At 43.3% G+C, this 21,610-nt stretch overlaps 1 protein-coding gene across 2 annotated transcripts in view; it reads right to left on the reverse strand.

Annotated features, from left to right (window-relative positions):
• The window catches only part of NMNAT2 (nicotinamide nucleotide adenylyltransferase 2), a 151,755-nt gene that overhangs the window by 30,911 nt on the left and 99,234 nt on the right, over window positions 1-21,610 (reverse strand). For both annotated transcript variants that reach the window (XM_004424947.3, XM_087438812.1), the window contains exon 2: window positions 364-452. In XM_004424947.3, the coding sequence (XP_004425004.1) occupies window positions 364-452 (89 nt within the window). The remainder of the gene's footprint in view (window positions 1-363; window positions 453-21,610) is intronic.

Genomic DNA, 21,610 nt, shown 5'->3' on the forward strand with positions numbered 1-21,610 from the left:
ACATAGGCCTTTTCCTCCTAAAATCCTGGGAAAGACTTGTCCAGCCCATTAACCAGCCTCCAGTTCGGCATCTGTGCCACGTCACACTCAGCCAACAGCAGGTGTGCCTGCTCTGAGTTCTGCCTGGGCCTGGCGCTGTGAGCGGCCGCCTGGTCGTGAGCAGCTGTTCCTCCCAGCTGCTGCCCAACACCCATTCGCTCAGGTCTGACTGTGGTCCAGAGATGGCAAGCAGGATACCTGCCATTGGGCATTTTGCTTTTCCAGGAATTGTAGCCGAGTTGGCGATGGGGCAGTTTTATGTCACAGGAGCCATCAAGTCAGGAAGGGAGGGTGAGGCAGGAGAGGGGCAAAGGAGGAACCCACCTGTTTTCCATAGGAGTCATGGACAGGAGAGACAATCCCACCGATCACAATAAACCTTCCAGTTTTGTGCAGATAATCCCTGGCTCTTTCTAAGTAAGAGAAGAAAACCGCACATTATAAAGAGGTAAGGTGTGGATTAAAGGTGATAATTGAAATCAATACATTCGGCTCTGTAAGGCTCATTTCCCATCTTTCTTGCCATTTAAATAGAAAGTGCCAACTTTCAAAGCAAACATTGGTGATTGAAAAGGTTATGGAACCGGATGTCAGCCCCCAGAGCAAAAGGATTTAGAACTCAAGGGGATTAATCCAGTTTTAAAGGGGTCCTCTGCTGGACCTGCCTGTGCAGTTTAGAGGGATTTTTTTTTTTTTCTTTTGTGAGGGAGATCAGCCCTGAGCTAACATCCATGCTAATCCTCCTCTTTTTGCTGAGGAAGACCTGCTCTGAGCTAACATCTATTGCCAATCCTCCTCCTTTTTCTCCCCAAAGCCCCAGTAGATAGTTGTACGTCATAGTTGCACATCCCTCTAGTTGCTGTATGTGGGACGCGGCCTCAGCATGGCCGGACAAGTGGTGCGTGGGTGCGTGCCCAGGATCCCAACCCCGGGCTGCCAGTAGCGGAGCGCACGCACTTAACCGCTAAGCCACGGGGCCGACCCTAGAGGGATTTAAAACAAGCACCTCACTAAAAGCCATTCTAGTGAGAGCAACAGATCGGAATTTACCCCTATGATCACTTGCAGAAATTCCAAAGAGGAGCAGTAATTAAAAAAAGAAGCAGCCTTTTTATAATATGAAAGGTGGGCTGATTGTCTCGTCTAGTTACTCAGAAGAGAAAAACCACCAAAAACAAAATTTAAAAGGCCTTCTACATAATTGGGGAGAATTAACAATCAGACCAGAAAACCATCGTTACAGCTGGTTGAGAAAAGTTCAGCCAGAGAAAAGTCTTTTTTCTCTTTGGAGGGAATTCGTGATGTTGCTTTTTCAAATTTACCAGACAAGCCCAATTTCATTTTCATGAGAAAATTCAGCAAACTGGGAAGGCGATGAAAATTTTGGTTCCGTCTTACTTCCAAGGGGATTCGTTGTACAAATCCAACAGGGCCTGAGCTTCTACCACTGAGGAAATGTGGCATGGATTTATTTGACAGGTGAGGGATTCTGTGAGTGAACAGGGTCTCGGGGAGCAAGGCTGGCTGTGTCGTTTACAAGCAAGGTTCCGGGATTACCTTGCTGGCTCTCTTGAAACTTAAAAATAATTCTCATCACATTTGTCTTTTTTCTCTTTCAATGTGAAATCTCTTAGAGATTTTTTTCTTTTTAATAATTAATAGATTTTTTTTAGCACAGTTTTAGATCTAGAGAATAACTGAGCCAGGAGTATATAGAGTTCTATATTCTCAGCCTCCCACCTTGTTATCTCCCCCTACACACTATTTCCCCTATTATTAATATCTTGCATTAGTGTGGTACATTAGATACACTTGATGAGTCCACATGGACACATTATTATTAACTATAGGCCATAGTTTACATTAAGATTCACTCTTTGTGTTGTAGTGATACTGGCTCAACACAAGGTTGACATAAGGGAAGCCATATTGTAGAAAAGAAACCATATTGTAACTTTGAATAACCTCTGATTAACTAACCCAGACATGCTCTGTAGATTTTATGGCCTCTCCCAGCTGCTATAAGTTGATAACTTTGTTCTTTTGAGTTCCTTAGGGATGTGATGACCCCCGGGTAGAGAGTCTCTGCTGATAGCCATCATCAATAACAACTGAAAGATCAGGGTATAGGGTGTTGCTCCAGTCTCTGATGCATATCCAGTAAAACAAAAGACTATCAGGAACTAAGACCAAGTGGATGTCCCCACCCTGAGACCAGATGCCTCCCCCACCGGAGACTAGCCCCTATATGACTGGCCTGTAGTCTTTGTTCTGTAAGATGGTTCTTTCAGACATGAGTTGGCCATCTTCCCCCTTGCTAGCAAGCTGTAATAAAGTCCTTTCTCTCCTACCTCCTTGCCTCTTGACTACTGGCATGTCTTGCAGTGGGCAGACAACCCCCCACCTTGGGCAGTAACAGTATAGTTCTACGGGTTTTGACAAAGAGTAATGGCATGTATCCACCATTGCAGTTTCAGAGAGAATAGTTTCTTCACCCTCAAAATCCACTGTGCTCCACCTATTCATCCCTCTCCCAACCTTCCAACTGCTGGTAACCACTGATGTTTTTACTATCTCTATAGTTTTGCCTTTTCCAAAATGCCAAATAGTTGGAATCGTACACTGTATAGCCTCTGAGACTGGCTTCTTTCACATAGCAATATGCATTTATGGTTCCTCCATGTCTTTTCTTGGCTTAATAACTCATTTCTTTTCATTGCTGAATAATGCTCCATTGTCTGGATGTACACAGTTTCTTTATCCATTCACCAATGGAAGGACATCTTGGTTGCTTAAGGTTTCATTGATTATGAATAAAGCTAATATAACATTCATGTGCAGGTTTTCACGTGGACATAAGTTTTCAACTCAATTGGGTAAATATCTAGGAGTATGATTGCTGGATCATATGGTAAGACTATGTTTAATTTTGCAAGAAACTGCCAAACTGTCTTCCAAAGTGCCTGTATCCTTTTGCATTCCCACCAGCAATGAATGAGCATTCCTGTTGCTCCCCATCCTTACCAGCATTTGGTATTGTCAGTCTTTTTGGATTTTAGCTATTCTAATAGGTGTGTCACTTTTGCTTTTTAGAAGAGTAATATTACTTCACTTGTTTTCAAGTCTTATTTTGAGGCCAAGGACAAGCTGAAGGCCTGGTAACAAAACCTTTTTGACATTTGAATACACTTCATAGCCCATTCTCTCTTCCCTTGGCCTTTCATACCCCAGTCTTCCTCAGGTCATTTATCTCTGGCTCTTGGCTGTCACAGATCCTCTGGTGCAGTAAGCCAGACCTTTCTTCCTCTCCCTGTCCTCCAAAAAGTGCCCTCTCCTTACTCTCCACTTAACCAAGCTTTTCATTTGAAGCCCAGCTCTACCCCACGTCCAGCATGCCTGCTCTGTCCAACATCCCTCTTTGCCGGACTTACTGCCCTACTAGGTCATTGTGCATCCAGTTCAAGGGACCTGACCTAGAAATTGTTTCCAAAAGTTTATGCCTTCACTCCTCTTCTGTATGGAGTTCTTCAAAGCCAGGGATTTTGCTGTAGATAAGAGGTCCCAAACTCACAGCTAATGGAGATGTGCAGTTAACATACATGTGAGAAGCAAGCTGGGTGTAAGATGACTTGCATTCAAACAATCTTGACCCGTTTCATTGCCGTTTGAACACAGTGCAGGCTTAAGAAAACATCTGTGGTCCAAAGGTGGTTCAGTCATCCCCCATGCCGAAGACTTCTTGGGCTCTTAAGCACCCAGCAGAGCGACTTGTTTATTGAGCAATAAATGTTCAACAAATGCTCACACCTAGAGGCTCATGTAGCTCATTTCCCTACTCTTGTCCTTCTAGGGTGTCCTTTTACTGGGCCATCTTGATCCAGGGAGCCACCCACTCCATTCCTCAGACCACACTCCAGAATTTCCAGGGGAAATCCATTGCACCAACGAGCCTCATTGCCTTAGAAAATGTTACCCTTTTCTTCTGGCCAAGATGAAGGGCCACTTCCCCTGGCAATGTTCCAAAGTTCACTATCTCATAAAGAGGCAATTTCTGAAAGGAATAACCCAAACCCTACACCCTAAAAAAGGATACTTGATCTGAAATAGTTAAACCCAGAAGAGTCTTGATTGTGATCATGCAGTCAATTCAATCCAGTTAATGTTTATTGAGCACAAAACACCATGATGGATGCTAGAGGGATAAGAGGGTAAAGATGGCTTTATTTATTATTTTCCAAAGCTTCCCAATAATGGAGAAACAGAAGGCTGTACTGATGGCTTTCATGAAAGACAAATTGAAGGAGTGCTGTAGCTGTGGCTTTCAACGCTGTTATTTTACTACAACTCACAGTAAGAAATACATTTTATATCCTGACACAATACATACATATGTATGTACGTGTATAATTAACTGAAACAAATATATTACAATACCCTTACCACAGCAATGCACACTGATATCTGCTAGTGTATTCCGTTCTAGTAATCATAAATTTAAATAAAAAGCTGGTCACAACCTATTGTGTGGCAACCTATAGTGTGAACAACTCTGTGCTAAAGTTGAGATACTAAGGGCAAGGGGGAAAAGGGACAGGAGGGATTAATTTTGCCTTTCCAAAGAGAATGAGGACTTCCAGAAAATACCCAGAAATTGTACACTGTAAAGGATGCTCACCATCTGGTTTAGCCTTAACCACTGTGGTTGGGCTGTAGGGAACCCAGTAGGGATCAAGTAAGGGTGAGGAAGGGGTGCTGTTGGCTAAGAAGTTGGAATCAAACTTTGGAAGGCCGTGAAAGCCAGGCCAAGGAGTGTGACCTTTATGCCAGAGATCACTGTTTGGTCAACACGTATTCTGTGGACCACTTGTGCTGGAATCACCAGGGGGAGGTTATTAAAATGCAGATTTGTAGGTCCCAGTCCAGAGTTACTGAATCAAAATCTCTGGGTTGAGATGTAATAGTCTACATTTTAACTAGTTTTCCCTGGTGATTCTTCTCTTCCCTAAAGTTTGGGAAGCATAGACATACATAGACAACAACCATAAAGTTGAGAAGTATAGACATTAGGGAATCCATGAAGGCTATTGAAGGGAAAAGTGACATGCTCTGACCTGGAGGAAAAATTCACAGAAGGGATAGTAGTGAAGGTGGTGAAAAATCCCATCTTAAAGGAGATAATCATTCCTGGCAGGAAATTTAGGGCCAGGTGATGAGGAATGGAGGAGGGAGATGACCCATCGAAACTTCCAGATAATGTTCAGGAACCACAGAAAGTAGGATTTCCTCCTCTCTCCAGACATTTTTGTTTGCTTTGCCTCTGGGGCTTTGCGTTTGGATGTGTCACTGCCATGTCACCTGAATATCAAACTTTTAGACTGTACCTTTATGATTGTACTAATAGTACTAGGTTTTATACTCCGCAATTCACTAGTTGCCTTATTAGCCTCTAACTTGAATGGATGTCAGGCAAGAAAGAAACTGGCACCTGGCTAAACAAGTGACCAGGAGCAGATACAATTATTCTCTTTCCTTGTTTCCAAAGAGAGTCCAAATGCCTGAAAATCTGCCTAGTGAGATCTAACTCAGGAACTGTGGTATTGTGGAAACAACACTGAACTTGGGATAAGAAGACTTCTAGATCTTGGGTAAGTCACTTAATTTCCCTGAGCCTTACATTCCAGATCTGTAAAATGCCTATCTGCAAGGTTGTTATGAGGATCAATCATAACAAGAAAGTTCTTATGAGGATCAAATCAAATTATGAATATAAAAGTATGTAAAGCCCAAATGGCCTTACTGGAGAATTCCATCAAACATTTACAGAAGAATTAAAACCAATTCTACAGAAGAATCCAATGTAAAACATGATGACTATAGTTAACAACACTGTGTTGTATAACTGAAACTTGCTAAGAGAGTAGAACTTAAATGTTCTCACACAGACAAAAAGATAAATATGTGAGGTGATGAATATGTTAATTAACTAGATATGGAGAATCCTTTCACAATGAGTACATATATCAAATCACCATGATGTACATGTAAAAAATCTTATAATTTTATATGTCAGTTGTATCTCAATAAAGGTAGAAAATAGAAAAGGAAGGAATACTTTCCAATTCATTTTATGAAGCCAGTATTACCCTGATACTAAAACCATTTAAAGAGAGTATAAGACATGCAAAAATCACTAACAAGATATTAGCAAATAGAATCCAGCTATATATAGAACGAATTATACACCATGATCAAGTGGCACCTATTCCAGGGATGCAAGGCTGTTTCAATACACACAAAAAAATCATTCAATGTAATCCACCGTATTAACAGGCTAAAGAAGAAAAATCACATGATTATATCAATCAATGCAGAAAAAGTAGTTGACAAAATTCAACATTCGTTCATGATAACTCTCAGAAAACTAGGAATAGAAGGAAACTTTCTCAACATAATAAAGAGCATCTATAAAAACAACATCTACAGCAAACATCATACTTAATGGCAAAAGACTGAATGCTTTCTCCCCAAGATCAGGAACTGGGCAAGGATGTCTGCTCTTTCCACTGCTATTCATCATAGCACTGAAAGTTCTAGCTAGCTCAATAAGGCAGGTAAAGAAAATAAGGCACACAGATCAAAAAGGGAAAGAAAAACTGTCTCTGTTTGCAGATGGCATGATGGTCTTCTTAGAAATCCCAAGAAATCTATGAGGAAACTCCTAGAACTAGTAAGTGAGTTCAGTAAGGTCATAAGGTACAAGATCAACAAAAGAAAATTAATTGTATTTCTAAAGGATAGCAACAAATATACGGAAACTGAAATTAAAAATATAAAACCACTTATAACCATTCAAAAAAATGAAATACTTAGGTATAAATACAATAAAACATATACAAAACTTGTATGCTAAACATTAGAAAATGCTGATGAGGGGCCAGCCCCGTGGCTTGGCAGTTAAGTGCACGCACTCTGCTGCTGGTGGCCCGGGTTTGGATCCCAGGTGCGCACCGACGCACGGCTTCTCCAGCCATGCTGAGGCCTCGTCCCACATACAGCAACTAGAAGGATGTGCAGCTATGACATACAACTATCCGCTGGGGTTTTGGAGGGAAAAAAATAAATAAATAAAATTAAAAAAAAAAAAAAGAAAATGCTGATGAAAGAAGATCTAAGTAAATGCAGAGACATACTGTGTTTATGGATTAGAAATCGCAACATAGTAAAGATGTTTGTTCTCCCCACGTTGATATATAAGTTTAATGCTCTTCCTATCAAAATCCCAGCAAGATTTTTTTGTGTAAATACAGACAAAGTAATTCTAAAACTTATATGGAAAGGTAAAGGAACTAGAATAGTTAAAACATTTTTGAAGAGAAGGATAATGTGGGAAAATCAATCTCTCCAAATTTCAAGACTTACTATATAGCTACAGTAATCAAGACCTGAGGTATTGGCAGAGAGAGACACATAGATCAATGAAACAGATTAGAGAGTCTAGAAATAGCCCCACACAAGTATGGCCAACTGAATTTTGACAATGGTGCAAAAACTATTCAATGGAGGAAGGGTAGTCTTTTCTACAAATGGTGCTAGAGCAACTGGACAGCCACAGCCAAAAAACAAAAACAAAAAAACCTTGACCTAAATCTCATACCCTATACAAAAGTTAATTCAAAATGGATCATAGATTTAAATGATGTAAAATGTGAAACTATAAAACTTAGATGAAAATATGGGAGAAAATCTTTGGGCCCAGGGCTTGGTCAAGACTCTTAGACATGACACCAAAAACATGATGCATAAAGAAAAAAAAAACCTGGGCCGGCCCCATGGCGTAGCGGTTAAGTGCGCGTGCTCTGCTGCTGGCGGCCCGGGGTTCTGGTCCCAGGCGCGCACCGACGCACCGCTTGTCCAGCCATGCTGAGGCCACGTCCCACATACAGCAACTAGAAGGATGTGCAACTATGACATACAACTATCTACTGGGGCTTTGGGGGAAAAAATAAATAAATAAATAAAATTTAAAAAAAAACCCTAATAAATTGGACTCTGACAAAATTTAAAACTTTTGCTTTGTGAAAGACACTGTTAAGAGGATGAAAAAACACAGGTTACAGACTAGGAGAAAATATTTGCAATCTATGTAACTAAGGACTCATATCTAGAATATAGAAAGGACCTTCAAAACTCAACAGTAAAAAAGTAATTCAATTAGAAAATGGGCAAAAGACATGAAGAGATATTTCACTGAAGAGGACACATGGATGGCAAAGAAGCACATGAAATGATGTTCAATATCACTAAGCATTAGGGAAATGCAAACTAAGACCATGAGGAGATATTACTATTCACCTATAGAAGAGCTAAAAGAAAAAATAATGACAATACTAAATGCTGGCAAGGATGTGAAGAAACTGGATCTCCCATACATTGCTGGTGGAAACGTAAAATGGCAAGTTAGTCTGAAAAATCAGTTTGGCAGTTTCTTAAAAAACTAAACCTACACTTACCATATGACCCAGCAATTCCATTCCTGGACATTTATCCCAGAGAACTAAAAACTTATGTCTACACAAAAACCTGTACATGATTGTTCATATCAGCTTTATTTGTAATAACCAAATATAGTAAACAACCAAAATGTCCTACAACAGGTAAATGGTTAAACAAACTGTGCTACATCCATACCCTGCAATACTACTTAGCAATAAAAAGGAACAAATTAATGATACATGTGACAGTTGGGATGGATCTCTAGTTCATTAGGTTGAGTGAAAAAAAAGCCAATCTCAAAAGATTGCATACTGTATGATTCCATTTATACAATATTCTCAGAAATTATACGGATTCGTGGTTGCCAGGGGTTAGGGATGGGGTGCAGGGAAGGAAGGTGGGTGTGACTATAAAGCTGTAGCTCCAGGGAGATTTTTGTGGTGAAGGACTAGTTCTGTATCTTAATTGTGTTGGTTACAAGAATCTATATACGTGATAAAATGACATAAAACTACACATACACTTTATACCAATGTCAGTTTCCTCATTTTGATATTGTACTACAGTTATATAAAATGTAACCACTGGGGGAAACTGGGTGAAGGGCACATGGGATCTCTCTGTACTATCGTTGAAACTTTCCTATCGATCTACAGTTATTTCAACTAAAACGCTTTTAAGAAGTTCACAGTAAACTATGAAACACTGCATAATTTTAAGGTGGTAGTCTGCAAATCCAGGCAAATGGCAAGCAAACTCGTGGGGCTGATGCTTCTGGAACTTTATCTCTGCTCATCTATTTCCATTTTTGCTGCTGTCTGGATTCTGAGATTTTGGATTGTTATGGCTTGGGAGGTGTTGTCCAAAGCAGTGCTTCTCAAATTTTGATGTGCGTGTGAATCCTCTGGGAATCTTGTTAGAATGTAGATTCTGATTCCAACGGTCTGGGTGGGGCCTGAGGTGAGTGCCAGGATTAGGGTGAGGTGAGAGGGGTGGGATCCTTCAAGTGCAGGGTCAGATCCTGTCTTCATTTACAATCATGATATTCATCATGGATTTTTTGAATTAGTTTTTTTTTTTTTTTTTTAAAGATTTTATTTATTTTATTTTTCCCCCCAAAGCCCCAGTGGACAGTTGTATGTCGTAGCTGCACATCCTTCTAGTTGCTGTATGCGGGACTCGGCCTCAGGATGAACGGAGAAGTGGTGCCTCGATGCGCACCCGGGATCCGAACCCGGGCCACCAGCATCGCAGCGCGCGCACTTAACCACCAAGCCACAGGGCCGGCCCTTGAATTAGTTTTGATTTCTAAAAATCTTATTTATCTTGATTACTGAGTTTTTGGGAGCCTCCTTAAATTTTGCACTGGAAGGGGCCATCCCCCTTGGCCTCACCCTACTCCCGGCCCTGCCTGAGATTCAGCATTTCTAACAAGCTCCCAAACGAGACGGATGCTGCTGGTCTATAGACTGTACTGTATTTTGAATATCAAGGGACTAAAGACAGGTGGGGCAGCCCCTGGCAAGGTTAGAGTACCCACAAAAGAAGCTCTCCTCCCTCCCCCACTCCATCACCACCTCCACTTTGCATGACAAGGGCATTTCTGGACTTTGGCAGGTAGCCCACTGGCAAAGCTGTAGCTAGGGCCCTGGAATTTAAATTCATGCCAAGCTTCTCAAAATGTGGTCTATTTTTGTCCATCAGCTCTGCCGCAGGGACAGAGCCAAATTACTCTAACATTTTTCACTCAGGTCTAACCCAGCCTCTATTTGGTCCACCCTCTTTGCTCCTATTCTCATGCAGGAGGAGCCCAAGGCCGCCAGGGGCACTGCCGCGTCCTGCCCTGGGTACCCTGAGCATCCACTGTGTCTCATAATTCATTCCAGGCCACTTGGAACCGGGTGAATCTCCCTTGCAGACAGCCTGTGCTGGGCCCACCAGCCAAGGACGGACACAACACAGATGATTTGTCCATTAATAATAATTCATGAGACAGACATGTCTGTTCTGCCTCCTGGCCACTCAGTGAACCCAGCTGACATGTGTAATCTACTCTCCTCTTCCAGGGAGTTAATGGAGGAAACACTGTAGTCGGGGCATCCATACTAACTTAATTTTTCCTTTTCAGTTGCAATTAGAAATGACCCCTTCTGAGTTCTACTCACAGCCAGAGCTGCCTGAATTTTCCTTGTTGGTGAATTTCACAAAGGCGGTCCCATTTGTAAACATTCTAAACCTTAGGAAGATCAAGAACTGGATAATAAAGGAAGAAACCAAGCTGTGGGTCCCTATAGGTGGGGTTATTCCTGCTCAGGGGTTAAAAAAAATTTTTTTTAAAGAAACCATCCCTGTGGTCTACCAAACTGAACCTTGGGCATTCCCTAACAAAAGTTTAATGAGTGTTGATTATGCTCAAGGCTCTGTGCCAGGTGCCGTAGGGGACATAGAGAAGTAAGAGACACAATCCCCACCTCCAAGGAACTGAGGTTTTCAATGCAGGGACATAACATTCTCTGCCTAGATAATCGATACCAAAATGAACAGCAGAGACAATAAGTGCTATAGGACTTCAGGGGAGGGAGTGATCCCAATGGGATGGGGTGGCCTGGGAAGCTTTCCTAGAACAGATGAGACATGAGCTGGGTCCTGACATGGGGCGGGGGGGGGGGGGGGGGGGCAGGGGGGGTGGTGGTTAGCCAATTCCTAGAGCTAGTAAACAACTCACCCTGGAGCACACCTTTCAAATGCAAACTAACCAATCCAGAGCCCATACCCCAACCACCCCTTGTCTGGCTCTCACCCTCAGGGCCACTATACCTGTGCCATAATCATCCAGGGCCAGGAACCAGACAGCTAGGGACAGCCCCTATGTCACAGAGCCTGCTGAAATTATTCAAACTAGCCAGTGCTAAGCCTGCTTTCCCTACCTCCCCTGTGCTTCCTGCGGAAACCACAATGAAGGCTCTCGTCCACGTTCCCCCTCTTTCGGCTTCCTGACCGACCCTGGTGTTTCCTCATGTGGCATCCCCCTGCAGCATGGTATGTCCCCTCCTCTTGGAATCTGTGAGTATAACTATCTTTTTAATGGCAATCATCTCCTGGTCTGTTGGCCTTGCCACATCTAAATAATAGTAAAACTCACATTCTAAAACAGAAGAAGACACTCATTCTAGGGGGACAAAGCGATGTGAGTAGATGAATCAAGTTAAGAATGGAGTCTCCAGCTCCTACAGAAGGGTCTATGGCTTGGCTTTCTTTGTTTGAAAAGCAATGGTACCATTTTCATCCACTGTCACTCAGGATGTCTCACCTCCCCCACACCACCTGGAGCATCTTGCTGGATCTTCCTCTCGTCCCAGATCCTCCAGTCCCAATCTGTTTGGGAAGCAGGGAGCTGGACAATCACATTCCCCTGGGTGAGTGAGACAGTCAATCATACCAGGTCCTCTCTCTCTGAGCAGCCATGAGACAGTTTTCAAGTGAAATTCCTACGTGAGTCTAAAATAAGTATGAAAGGATAGCATCGTCCCTGACTTTGATCCAGGGGTGGGACCATGGGATCCCACAGTGCCATCTCTTGGACACCATTAGCTGAGTGGGCTGGGGGCCCCCTGAAATACATGCAGGCTGGTTCTGGACTTACTCTTCACAGGGAGAAATCAGCTTTGCTCTTCCTTGAGCCGGCCAGCCTGCCTCCAGCTGGCAATCTACAAAGACTCACTATCACACCTCAGCAGAACTGGAGAAGAGGATATGGTTCACCAGCACAATGGCCTCGCCCTTCCTTTATACCCTTTACCCATAACTATAGGAGAAGCAATGACATATGATGCCCCTTGAGGTTATGAGAGCACAATCTTTCTTCACAGTGAAAGACAGCTTCTTAGTTCTGTCTTTCTGACTCAGGAAAGCATGTGATGGAAGCTACATTTTCCGAGGGCCTGATAGGGCGCTCAGATCTGGTGAGTTCTTCTGCCCAATCTCTGTGGCCAGTGGCTGACCAGCAGAAGAGGTGGGCTGAGCTTGGATGCACGTGGGGATCAGGCTGAGGTCCCTGAACAGACTCACGTGCAGAGCAGCCATGCAAATCTTGAGAAGCTCCCTTGGACGCATAGAGTCCCGTTCCCTTGACCACCTGTCAGCTCCCACCAGCTGCCCCTGCCAGCACTGCACACACCTTAGGCTGTCTTAATTCACCAGAGAAAATAAAAAATGCTTCCCAGAACCCCTTGCAGGCCTGGATTCCCTCTGGTTCCTGGATTTCCGTCCATTTGTTTGGTTTCTGCAGCCACTACTGCTTGCAACCCTGAACTGGCTGTCAGGGAGTAACACTGGTCTATTTGCTCCACTATCTGTAGCTTGGGAGAATTTGAGTCTCTGTGTCTTCACAGCTGGAAATGATTTATGACCCTCACTTTCACAACTGTCACTTCTGACAGGTCGTGCCTGGGTGAACCTCTCCTATGCCCCAGCTGCTGCATGCCACCCCAGAAGTCTGGCCTCCATTCAAATCCTTTCCACTGGAAAAGCTCCCTAGCTCCCCATCCCCCATCCCTTCCAAACCAGACTCCAAGCTTCTTGGAATTCACCCGTTATTGAAAAAGATTTTTTTCTATTTATCTCTTCAGAAATAGAAAGCTAAATATATACGTAAAAATATGGCATGAACTGGTTTTCCCTTCAGTGAGACTCATAAACACGAGAGAATTATTTTAGAAACCCACAGACTGTAATCCTAAATATAACTGGGTGGGTGGGTGGATTGGGGCGGGGGATAGAGTAGAAGGTGAAGGGAAAGGAATAAACACAGGAAAAGGACACATGATGTAGAAAGCCCACCGTGGTTTCACATTAAGGTGACAAGTCTCTGTCATTTGCATGGAATCAGGCTCTATTTTTAACTGCAAGTCTGTTACTCCACACTTTATTAACCATTAACCTTTTCAAATACAAGCTCACCATACAGGCTTCTTATTTAGGGATAATTCAGACTTTGAAGTGGAGTTTATCCAGGAAATAGCTTTGCTTGTATCAAGTAAAACAAGTGGAGAACATTAGGCAGAGAAGGTTCCTTTTTGTAAGGATGTGGTCCTGCTGAGGCTGTAGTGCAAGGTGGGACTTCTTGAAGGTTAAAGGTTGCTCCTCCCCTAAAGAATGTTATTGGGAAAACACTGTTCCCTTTATAGCTTTCTTATTTGTGTTCATCTTCCCTCTCTACTTCCACAAGAGTCAGTAGAAATATCTTCCTGGAAGAAGGACCCCCTTGCTAAGGGCAACCGGCTGTCCAGGTTTGCCTGTAACTTTCCTAGTTTTAGCACTAAAAGTCCCAAGACCTGGAAGACTTTTTAGTTCCCAGCAAACTGAGATGGTTAATGTGGTATGCTGAATAATTGCCCTCCAAAGATATCCACATTCTAATCTCTGGAACCTGCAAATATGCTACCTTAACATGGCAAAAGAGACTTTGCAGATGTGACTTAAATTAAGGATCTTGAGATGGGGAGAGTATCCCAGATTATCCAGGTGGATCCAATATAATCTCAGAGGGAATGTGATATGACAACGGAAGCTGACAGCAGAGAGAGATTTGAAGATGGCAGAAGGGACCAGGAGACAGACTGTGGATGGCCTCTGGAACCTGGAAAAGGCAGGGAGCAGATCTCCCTAGAGCTTCCGGGAAGAACACACCTTGATTCTAGGACTTCCAGAAATATAAGATAATAAATTTGTGTTGCTTTCAGCCAATAAGTTTGTGGTAATTCACTACAGCAGCAATAGGAAACTATGATAGTTGATCACCCTACCCCCCTCTCGACAGGGTGCCCAGTGAACCACTGAACCACTCTGCCTTGTTCTACATGCACTGAACCAACAAGTAACAACTCCCACAGAAGTGGAGAAAGGAAATTGGCTCATAGAAAATGTACCGTGTGTTGGACTCTTTCCAGGTCACAGAAAAAACACAATTTTAAAGTAATTCCATTTTCTTTTGGAATTTTCTGTTTAAAGAAACCTGTAAGGAAACAAATGTACAATAACCTATAAACACCCCGAAATAAAGCCTTTGAAATTCCTTAGGTTAAGACACTGAGCCCACTTAAGAGACGACAGAGCATAAGTTTATAGGCTTTAGGTTCAAATCCTGCCCTAGTCAGGGAACCTGGGTTCAAATCCTGCCCCAGACATTACTAGCTGTGTGACCTTGGGTTAGTTACTCAACTACTCTGGCTGCTGATTCTTCTCTAAGCTGGAGATAATGATATTACCCAGCTCCCAGGGTTGTTAGATAAGATGCAAAGAGCTTAGCATAGCACCAGCACCCAGGAAACATTGGCTATACTTTTCTTTCTTGGGGAAGTCTAACAACTCCTTTGGGGAAGAAAGTTATGAGATAATAGAAAATATATACATTGGTCTCTGCCCCTAGTTCCTGGCACAGAGCTCTTAAAACTCTTGTAATTTCCTAAGTGATTAGCATACTAGGAGTGGGGCTGGCCCAGTGGCACAAACAGTTAAGTGCGCGCGTTCCGCTGCGGCAGCCCAGGGTTCGCCGGTTCGGATCCCGGGCGTGCCCTGAAGCACCGCTTGGCAAGCCATGCTGTGGCGGCATCCCATATAAAGTGGAGGAAGATGGGCACACATGTTAGCCCAGGGCCAGTCTTCCTCAGCAAAAAAAGAGGAGGATTGGCAGATGTCAGCACAGGGCTGATCTCCTCACACACACACAAAAAAAGAATACTAGGAACATCTATTGTTCTAATATTTGTTTTTGACCTCATCCCTAACACAGGGCTCCTAAAACACTTGTAAGTTCCTAAATGCTATGAGCATGAGGAGCATCTTTTGTTCTATGAGGTGACTCTGGGTAGGCTCCAGATGAGGGCTGGTCACCAGAAAGACCAAGCCATGATTAGAAGCTTGTAATTTTCAGCTCCATCCCCACCCTCCAGAGAGGGGAGAGGGGCTGGAAATGGACTTAATAACTGACCATGCCTGCATGAGGAAGCCTCCATAAGAATGTCAATAGTAGGAAGTTCGGAGAGCTTCCAGGCTGGCGAACACAACACTGGGAGGGTGACACACCCCAACTCCATGGGACAGAAGCTCCTGCACACAAGACCCTCCCAGATCTCGTCCTGTGTATCTCTTCAACTGGCTGTTCATTCATATCCTTTATCACATCCTTTAATAAACTGGTCAACACAAGCAAGTGTTTCCCTGAGTTCTAAGAGCTGTTCTAGCAAATTAATGGAACCCAAGGAGAGGGTCTTTGGAACCTCCGATCTGTAGCTGGTTGGTCAGAAGCATAGATAATAACCTGGTGCCTGAAATGTGTGTGGGTGCGTGGTGGTGGTTGGGAGGCGGTGGGGCGCAGTCTTGTGGGACTGAGCCCTTCACCTGTGGGATCTGACGCTATCTCCGGGTAGACAGTGTCAGAATTGAGTAAAATTGTAGGATACCCAGCTGGTGTCACAAGCTTGTTGTGGGGAAAAACCTCCACACATTTGGTGACAGAAAGTGTCAGAAGTGTGAGTGTTTTGTATGAGGAAGATAGGAGACACACAGGGAGGAGACTCATAGTGGGGAAGAACTGGGTTTTTCTCTACATGGGAAGGTGGAAAACTGAGTTTTTTCTTTATTACAATAGTGAGGATGGAAAAAGAAAATTAAAAAAACTCTTTTAAGGAAGTGTGCAGCTTGCCAGTGTGGGAGTGTGAAGTCTAAGTCTTAATTCTGACCTGCCAGGCTTGTCGGTGCCCCAGTGAGATGTTTTTCTTGGTGCTCACTGCCTTGCTTGTCCTGCTCTCCCTTAGAGAGAGTAGACGTGCCCCTCTCGGCTGGAGAAGCCATCTCTAGAGACTGAGTGTCCGACTAGGACCAGACCCCAATCTCTTCTCATCCTTAAGTGAAACCAAACAAGGGGCTCTGAGAATGTCAGAGAAACCAAGATTAGGGTGGGGAGCATGCTGCTTTTGGGCAGACTTCTTCTCCCTTTAGAGCCTTCGCTGGGTTGCCGGGATATGTGTGGGCGATGGATGGGAGGGGGAGCCGGATCCAAGAAATGTCAGGCCGGCCTGCTCTCTCCAGGTTATTGATGAGCTCCGCGGGCGGCGGGACACAGGAGGTTTCTGCTGCCATGGCCGAGACTGCCTTGAAAGGTTTCATTCGTCTTATGAAACTCTCAGAGCTCACAGAGGTTTTTGCCGCTTCTCCCTGAACTGACCTGGAGGCATGACACCAGGGGATACCAGCAGGAAACAGTCTTCAAATGGCCTTTAGGATTTTGATGTCAAATAAGATACCATTGTTGTATATCCCTTAAGGAAAAACAAATTTTTTTCATGAGACTAATTAGTGTCAGTGAGGCTGAGGGGAAGTGTGCACTCTCACACACTGTTGGTGGGAGTATAAATTGATAAAGCCTTTTAGGACAGCAATATGGCAGTCAGCATCTATCAAAATGACAAAGAGGCAGGGCCGGCCCCGTGGCTTAGCGGTTAAGTGCGCGCGCTCCGCTGCTAGCGGCCCTGGTTCTGATCCCGGGCGTGCACCGACGCACCGCTTGTCCGGCCAAGCTGAGGCCATGTCCCACATACAGCAACTAGAAGGATGTGCAACTATGACATACAACTATCTACTGGGGCTTTGCGGGGGAAAAATAAATAAATAAAATCTTAAAAAAAAAAAAATGACAAAGGGGCAAAACCTTTGACCTGGCAATTCCACTTCCAGGCATCTATATAACAGAAAAAAACTTGCACATGTGCACAGAGATGTGTTCAAAAGGTTGTCTCACTTCAGCATTATTTGTAATAGTAAAAAATCAGAAATAAATATGGAAGCTGTTAGACAAATTATGGTATATACATCTAAAGGAATATTATGCAGCCATTAAAAAGAATGAAGTAGGCCTATCCTGTCTGACATGTGAGGATCTCCAAGACACATCGTTAGGTGAGAAAAAAGAATCAAGTCACAGAACAAAACCTATATTATGGTGACATTTAAATAAAACTATATGAGTGTAAAATAATTTCAGATAGTGATAATGAGAGCAGTGAAGGAAATAAAACAAGGAGATAGGGTAGAGATTGGGTTGGCTTCTCTGCGGGAGTGACCTGGCGGCAGAGAAGTGAATGACAAGGCACCAGCCACCCGAAGATCAGGAGGGAAAGTGTGGCAGAGCGGCAGAGCAGGAGAATGACCTGAGTTACATTTTCGAAAGCTCACTTGTCTGTTGGGTGAGAAATGAATTGTGGGGGAGCAAGAGTGGAGGCAGTGAGACCCATTAGGTGACAATTTTGGGAGTCCAGGTGAGAAATAACAGTCATGAGCCTACTAATTGCCAGGCCTCCTGTCATTTACCTCTGAAGGAGATTCGTTATCTACATCTTACAAGGTGTTTGATAAATAAGATATTTTTCAAAGTAAAAAGGCCTACATTAAGTGGAAAGTAATGCTATAGTAGAATTAGATTTTGTCGTAGCTGATTAATTATGCAGATTATTTTGTTATGACCATGTCTGATCTGGTCAAATCCTTTCCCCAGAACACGGCAGTTTATTCAACAACATGATATTAGATTGTTAGTTTATGAAATGGGTAGCAGCACTGTTCCCCCAAACTCAAGAGTCAAAAGGAGACCCCAGGAGTTATGAAAACCTGTACAAAATTCCTAAGTAAGGAGTAAGGTCCCATATTCTCATGCTCTGAAGTGCACCATGCATGTGCTTAAGCATAGCTCTCTCTCTCTCTGGTTTTTGTTCTTTTTTAGCTAAACTTACAGTGCCCCCTAGAAGACCAGATTTAATTTTTTCATCCTAATTTTAAGCATAGCATACATTTTCTCTGCGATGAACCTTCTCAGCACTTTGCTGAAAATATAGGGTGAATACCTGAAGAATCACGGAAATTCACTCCGGGTGGTCCACAGCTCTGTTGTTGGAATGTAAAAGATGAGTTTTGTCACCCTCCACAGAGGGCAGTCCTAACTAGAGAGGAAAGAGAAAGACTGCCAGGATAAGGTAAATCTGCAGTCAACCTGGGCAGGGCTCAGATGCACTCTCCCTAACATTCTTAAGATGCCGTATCTCTAATTATTCAAAGACCTTGGCCTGGCACTCTGAATCTTAGTAACTCTAGGTCAGCTTCCCAGTCTGCCCTGATCCTGAGACTGCTCTCAGAAACTCCTCGTGTGGACAGACAGTGCAGAACACGACATAGTGCTAATGCTTTAGAACCAGCACCCGGGGCAATGCAGCAAACCCTGTCTTCCAGAATGCCTCAGATATCAAATCACAACTATTTCTCTTCCCTCCATTAGCCCAAGGTTGAATCACATGCCTACAGCCTGCCCTGGTCCCTCTCCTGTCCCCAGTGGTTTCCCAAGAAGACCAGGAAGACCCCATTCCTAAGGAAGTTCTAGATCAGTCATTTACAACCGGACTTGATTTTCTCCCAAGGGGGCATTTGGCAATGTCTGGAGACAACTTTGGTTGTCACAGCTGGAAGAGGCGTGCTACTGGCTTTTAGTTGGTGGAGGCCAGGGATGCTGCTAAACATCCTGCAATGCACAGGACAGCCCCCACAACAAAGAATTTTCTGGTCCAACACGTCAATAGTGTCAAGGTTGAGAAATCATGTTGTAGATAAACAAAACAAGGCCTCTGTCTGAAAGGTAAAGTGGAAACTAATAATGCTAACACAGGTGGAAGAATTACAGTCCCAAGAGAAGAAAAAACAAGGGCGTTGGGATTTCAGAGTCCGCCTTCCACAAGGGACTGCTGTGGAAAAAGTGACCAAGTCAAATGGCATTATGACAAAATGCCCTGCATGACAGAGGGATTTCCAAGCCATCCAGGAGGGTTGTAAGAGATTAGTTCTTAAGTTCCTGCTCACCCTAAGACGCTGCACATGGCGATTTGCCCCAGTTTGAGTGAAGGATGGTGATCTGGAACAAACTCCTGCTCACATGTCTTCTTCCTCCCCATCCTCTCCCTTCCCTTTGCTTTTACAAATTGAATCCCCATCTGGGGATTCGGGCCTCTGAGCTTCAAAAAGCCCCCTGAGCCAACAGAATGAATGGTTTCTGCGCACAGTAGTTAAAGAGCACAGGATTTTGGAACGAGTAGACTGAGCGGTTTAGGGAATCCTTGGCCAGAGATCAAGGGGGACACTTTCTCCTTGCAGGCTCTAATTAATTAATTGGTTCTTTAGAAAAGCTGTGAGGGAATAATTCAGACAAGCAACAGTGAAAGGATTTTTCAGCAGTCTATTTTCTAGGCTCAAAATAATTTTATATAATAATCAGGTAAAATGAATTGCACTGGTTTCTTGGCACTTGTTGGTAAAGATTTTTTTTCTCCCGAAATTTCAAATGGCAGGGAGCTCTTTGCACTGTCCTGGCAGGAGTGGACAGAGAAGCTCGTCCCTAGTCAAGCTCCCTGGAGGGTTTTCTCCCGCCTCTCAGATTGGGGGACAGGGGGTCTGCCTTGTAATCTGATGATTAGCAGCCGTAAAATGTAGTTACTACTTTTCTTTTCTCCTGCAGACCACAAGAAGCGGACTGCTGCTCAGAACAGAGTAAGATAGTTGTGCAATATATCGCACACTTCTGGCCCCCTACACACAAACACACACACATCCCGGTGTTCTGCCCAATTTAACCAAATGAATTTAGAAATTTATAAGCATACTATGAAATAGAAAAGGACAGGGAATCATTTTTTCTAGGTGCATTAGTCACAAGTTTTTGTTGTTTTTTTGTGTGGTTTTTAAATTTTTAAATAATTTCAGGCCTAGAAACAAGTTGCAGGAATAGTACAAAAAACTCTCATATACCATTCACCTAGATTTCCCATTTGTTAATATCTTCTCATATTTGCTTTATCATTTTTGCTTTCTGTATATTCATATTATTACTTTTTATACTATTTGCTAGTAAGCTGCCTCTTTGCTCTTAAATACTTCACTGTGTATTTCCTAACAAAAAGGATGTATTAGCGACAGTTTACTAAGCTTGTCCTTTTCCAGTTGAAGGAAGGCTGCACGCTTGACAAATGGCTTAAAAATCTGGGCCCGCAGAATAGGATTTTCCAAGGATCTCCTGGTATATCTGGGTTCAAATCCTGGCTTTCCTACTTACTAGCAGTGTGACTTTGGACTTTTCCTAAGTCTCCATTTCTTCATCTATAAAATGGGGATAAGGCTGGGATCTCTTTCATGGGTTGCTGTGAGGATCCAGTGAAGTAAGTCACTAAATAAGACAATGCATGGACAGGTTTAACACACCTATGATAGAATCCTCAATAACAATAGTGCTTCAGTATTAGCTACTATCCTCTCTTTTTCTCGTCACTTCTCATTTTCTTGTAATTATTCAGGATTATTATTCTCCAACATTTTCCCAACCAGTGTCCTTTCCTATGAAGCCCAACCCCACAGTCTTCATTGGTGGAGCTGGCACCCAACATGCAATCTCCCTAATCTCTCTCTCTCTGCTGCCAGGCCCCCTCCCCACCCCCACACATCAGTCTTCTGTTCAATTTAACCACGACAATTTTAGAAATTTATAAGCATACTAAGGAATAGAAAAGAACAAAAACTCATTCTTGTAAGGTTATTAAAATACCTGTGCTTCAAATTAGGACAAGAGCAAAGAATCTAGCATGCCTGAGATCACGTCTCTTAACAAGCAGTAGGCAGTAGTTTGAGTAATTCCACTGAAGAGACGGAGATACCTGGCTTTTGGGTATTGGGTCAACCAGCTGTACTTTCTTTCCCTAGGCATGGATAACCAGGTATTTGGTTAGTAAGGAAAAAAGAAAACTAATGTTTAAAACATACTTACTGTGTTCCTGGCACTTTCACAAGATGCTTAGATATTTCTACTTTCAAGCATTTCTTCTTGAGAAAGATACCTTTTAACATCCAACAACAGCAGCCCATATTAATTAATCACTAACTATTACCCATGGGCAGCCCCAAAGAGGAAGGCTGGAAGAAATGCCTTGAAGCAGAAAGCTGTGGTTCGGCCTCAGCCATAGCTGGGTTTTCTCTCCAGGGACCTGCCAGGTGC

The sequence above is a fragment of the Ceratotherium simum genome, chromosome 2 (genome assembly GCF_057802395.1).
Source record: "Ceratotherium simum simum isolate JZ-2026a chromosome 2, ASM5780239v1, whole genome shotgun sequence".
NCBI lineage: Eukaryota > Metazoa > Chordata > Mammalia > Perissodactyla > Rhinocerotidae > Ceratotherium > Ceratotherium simum.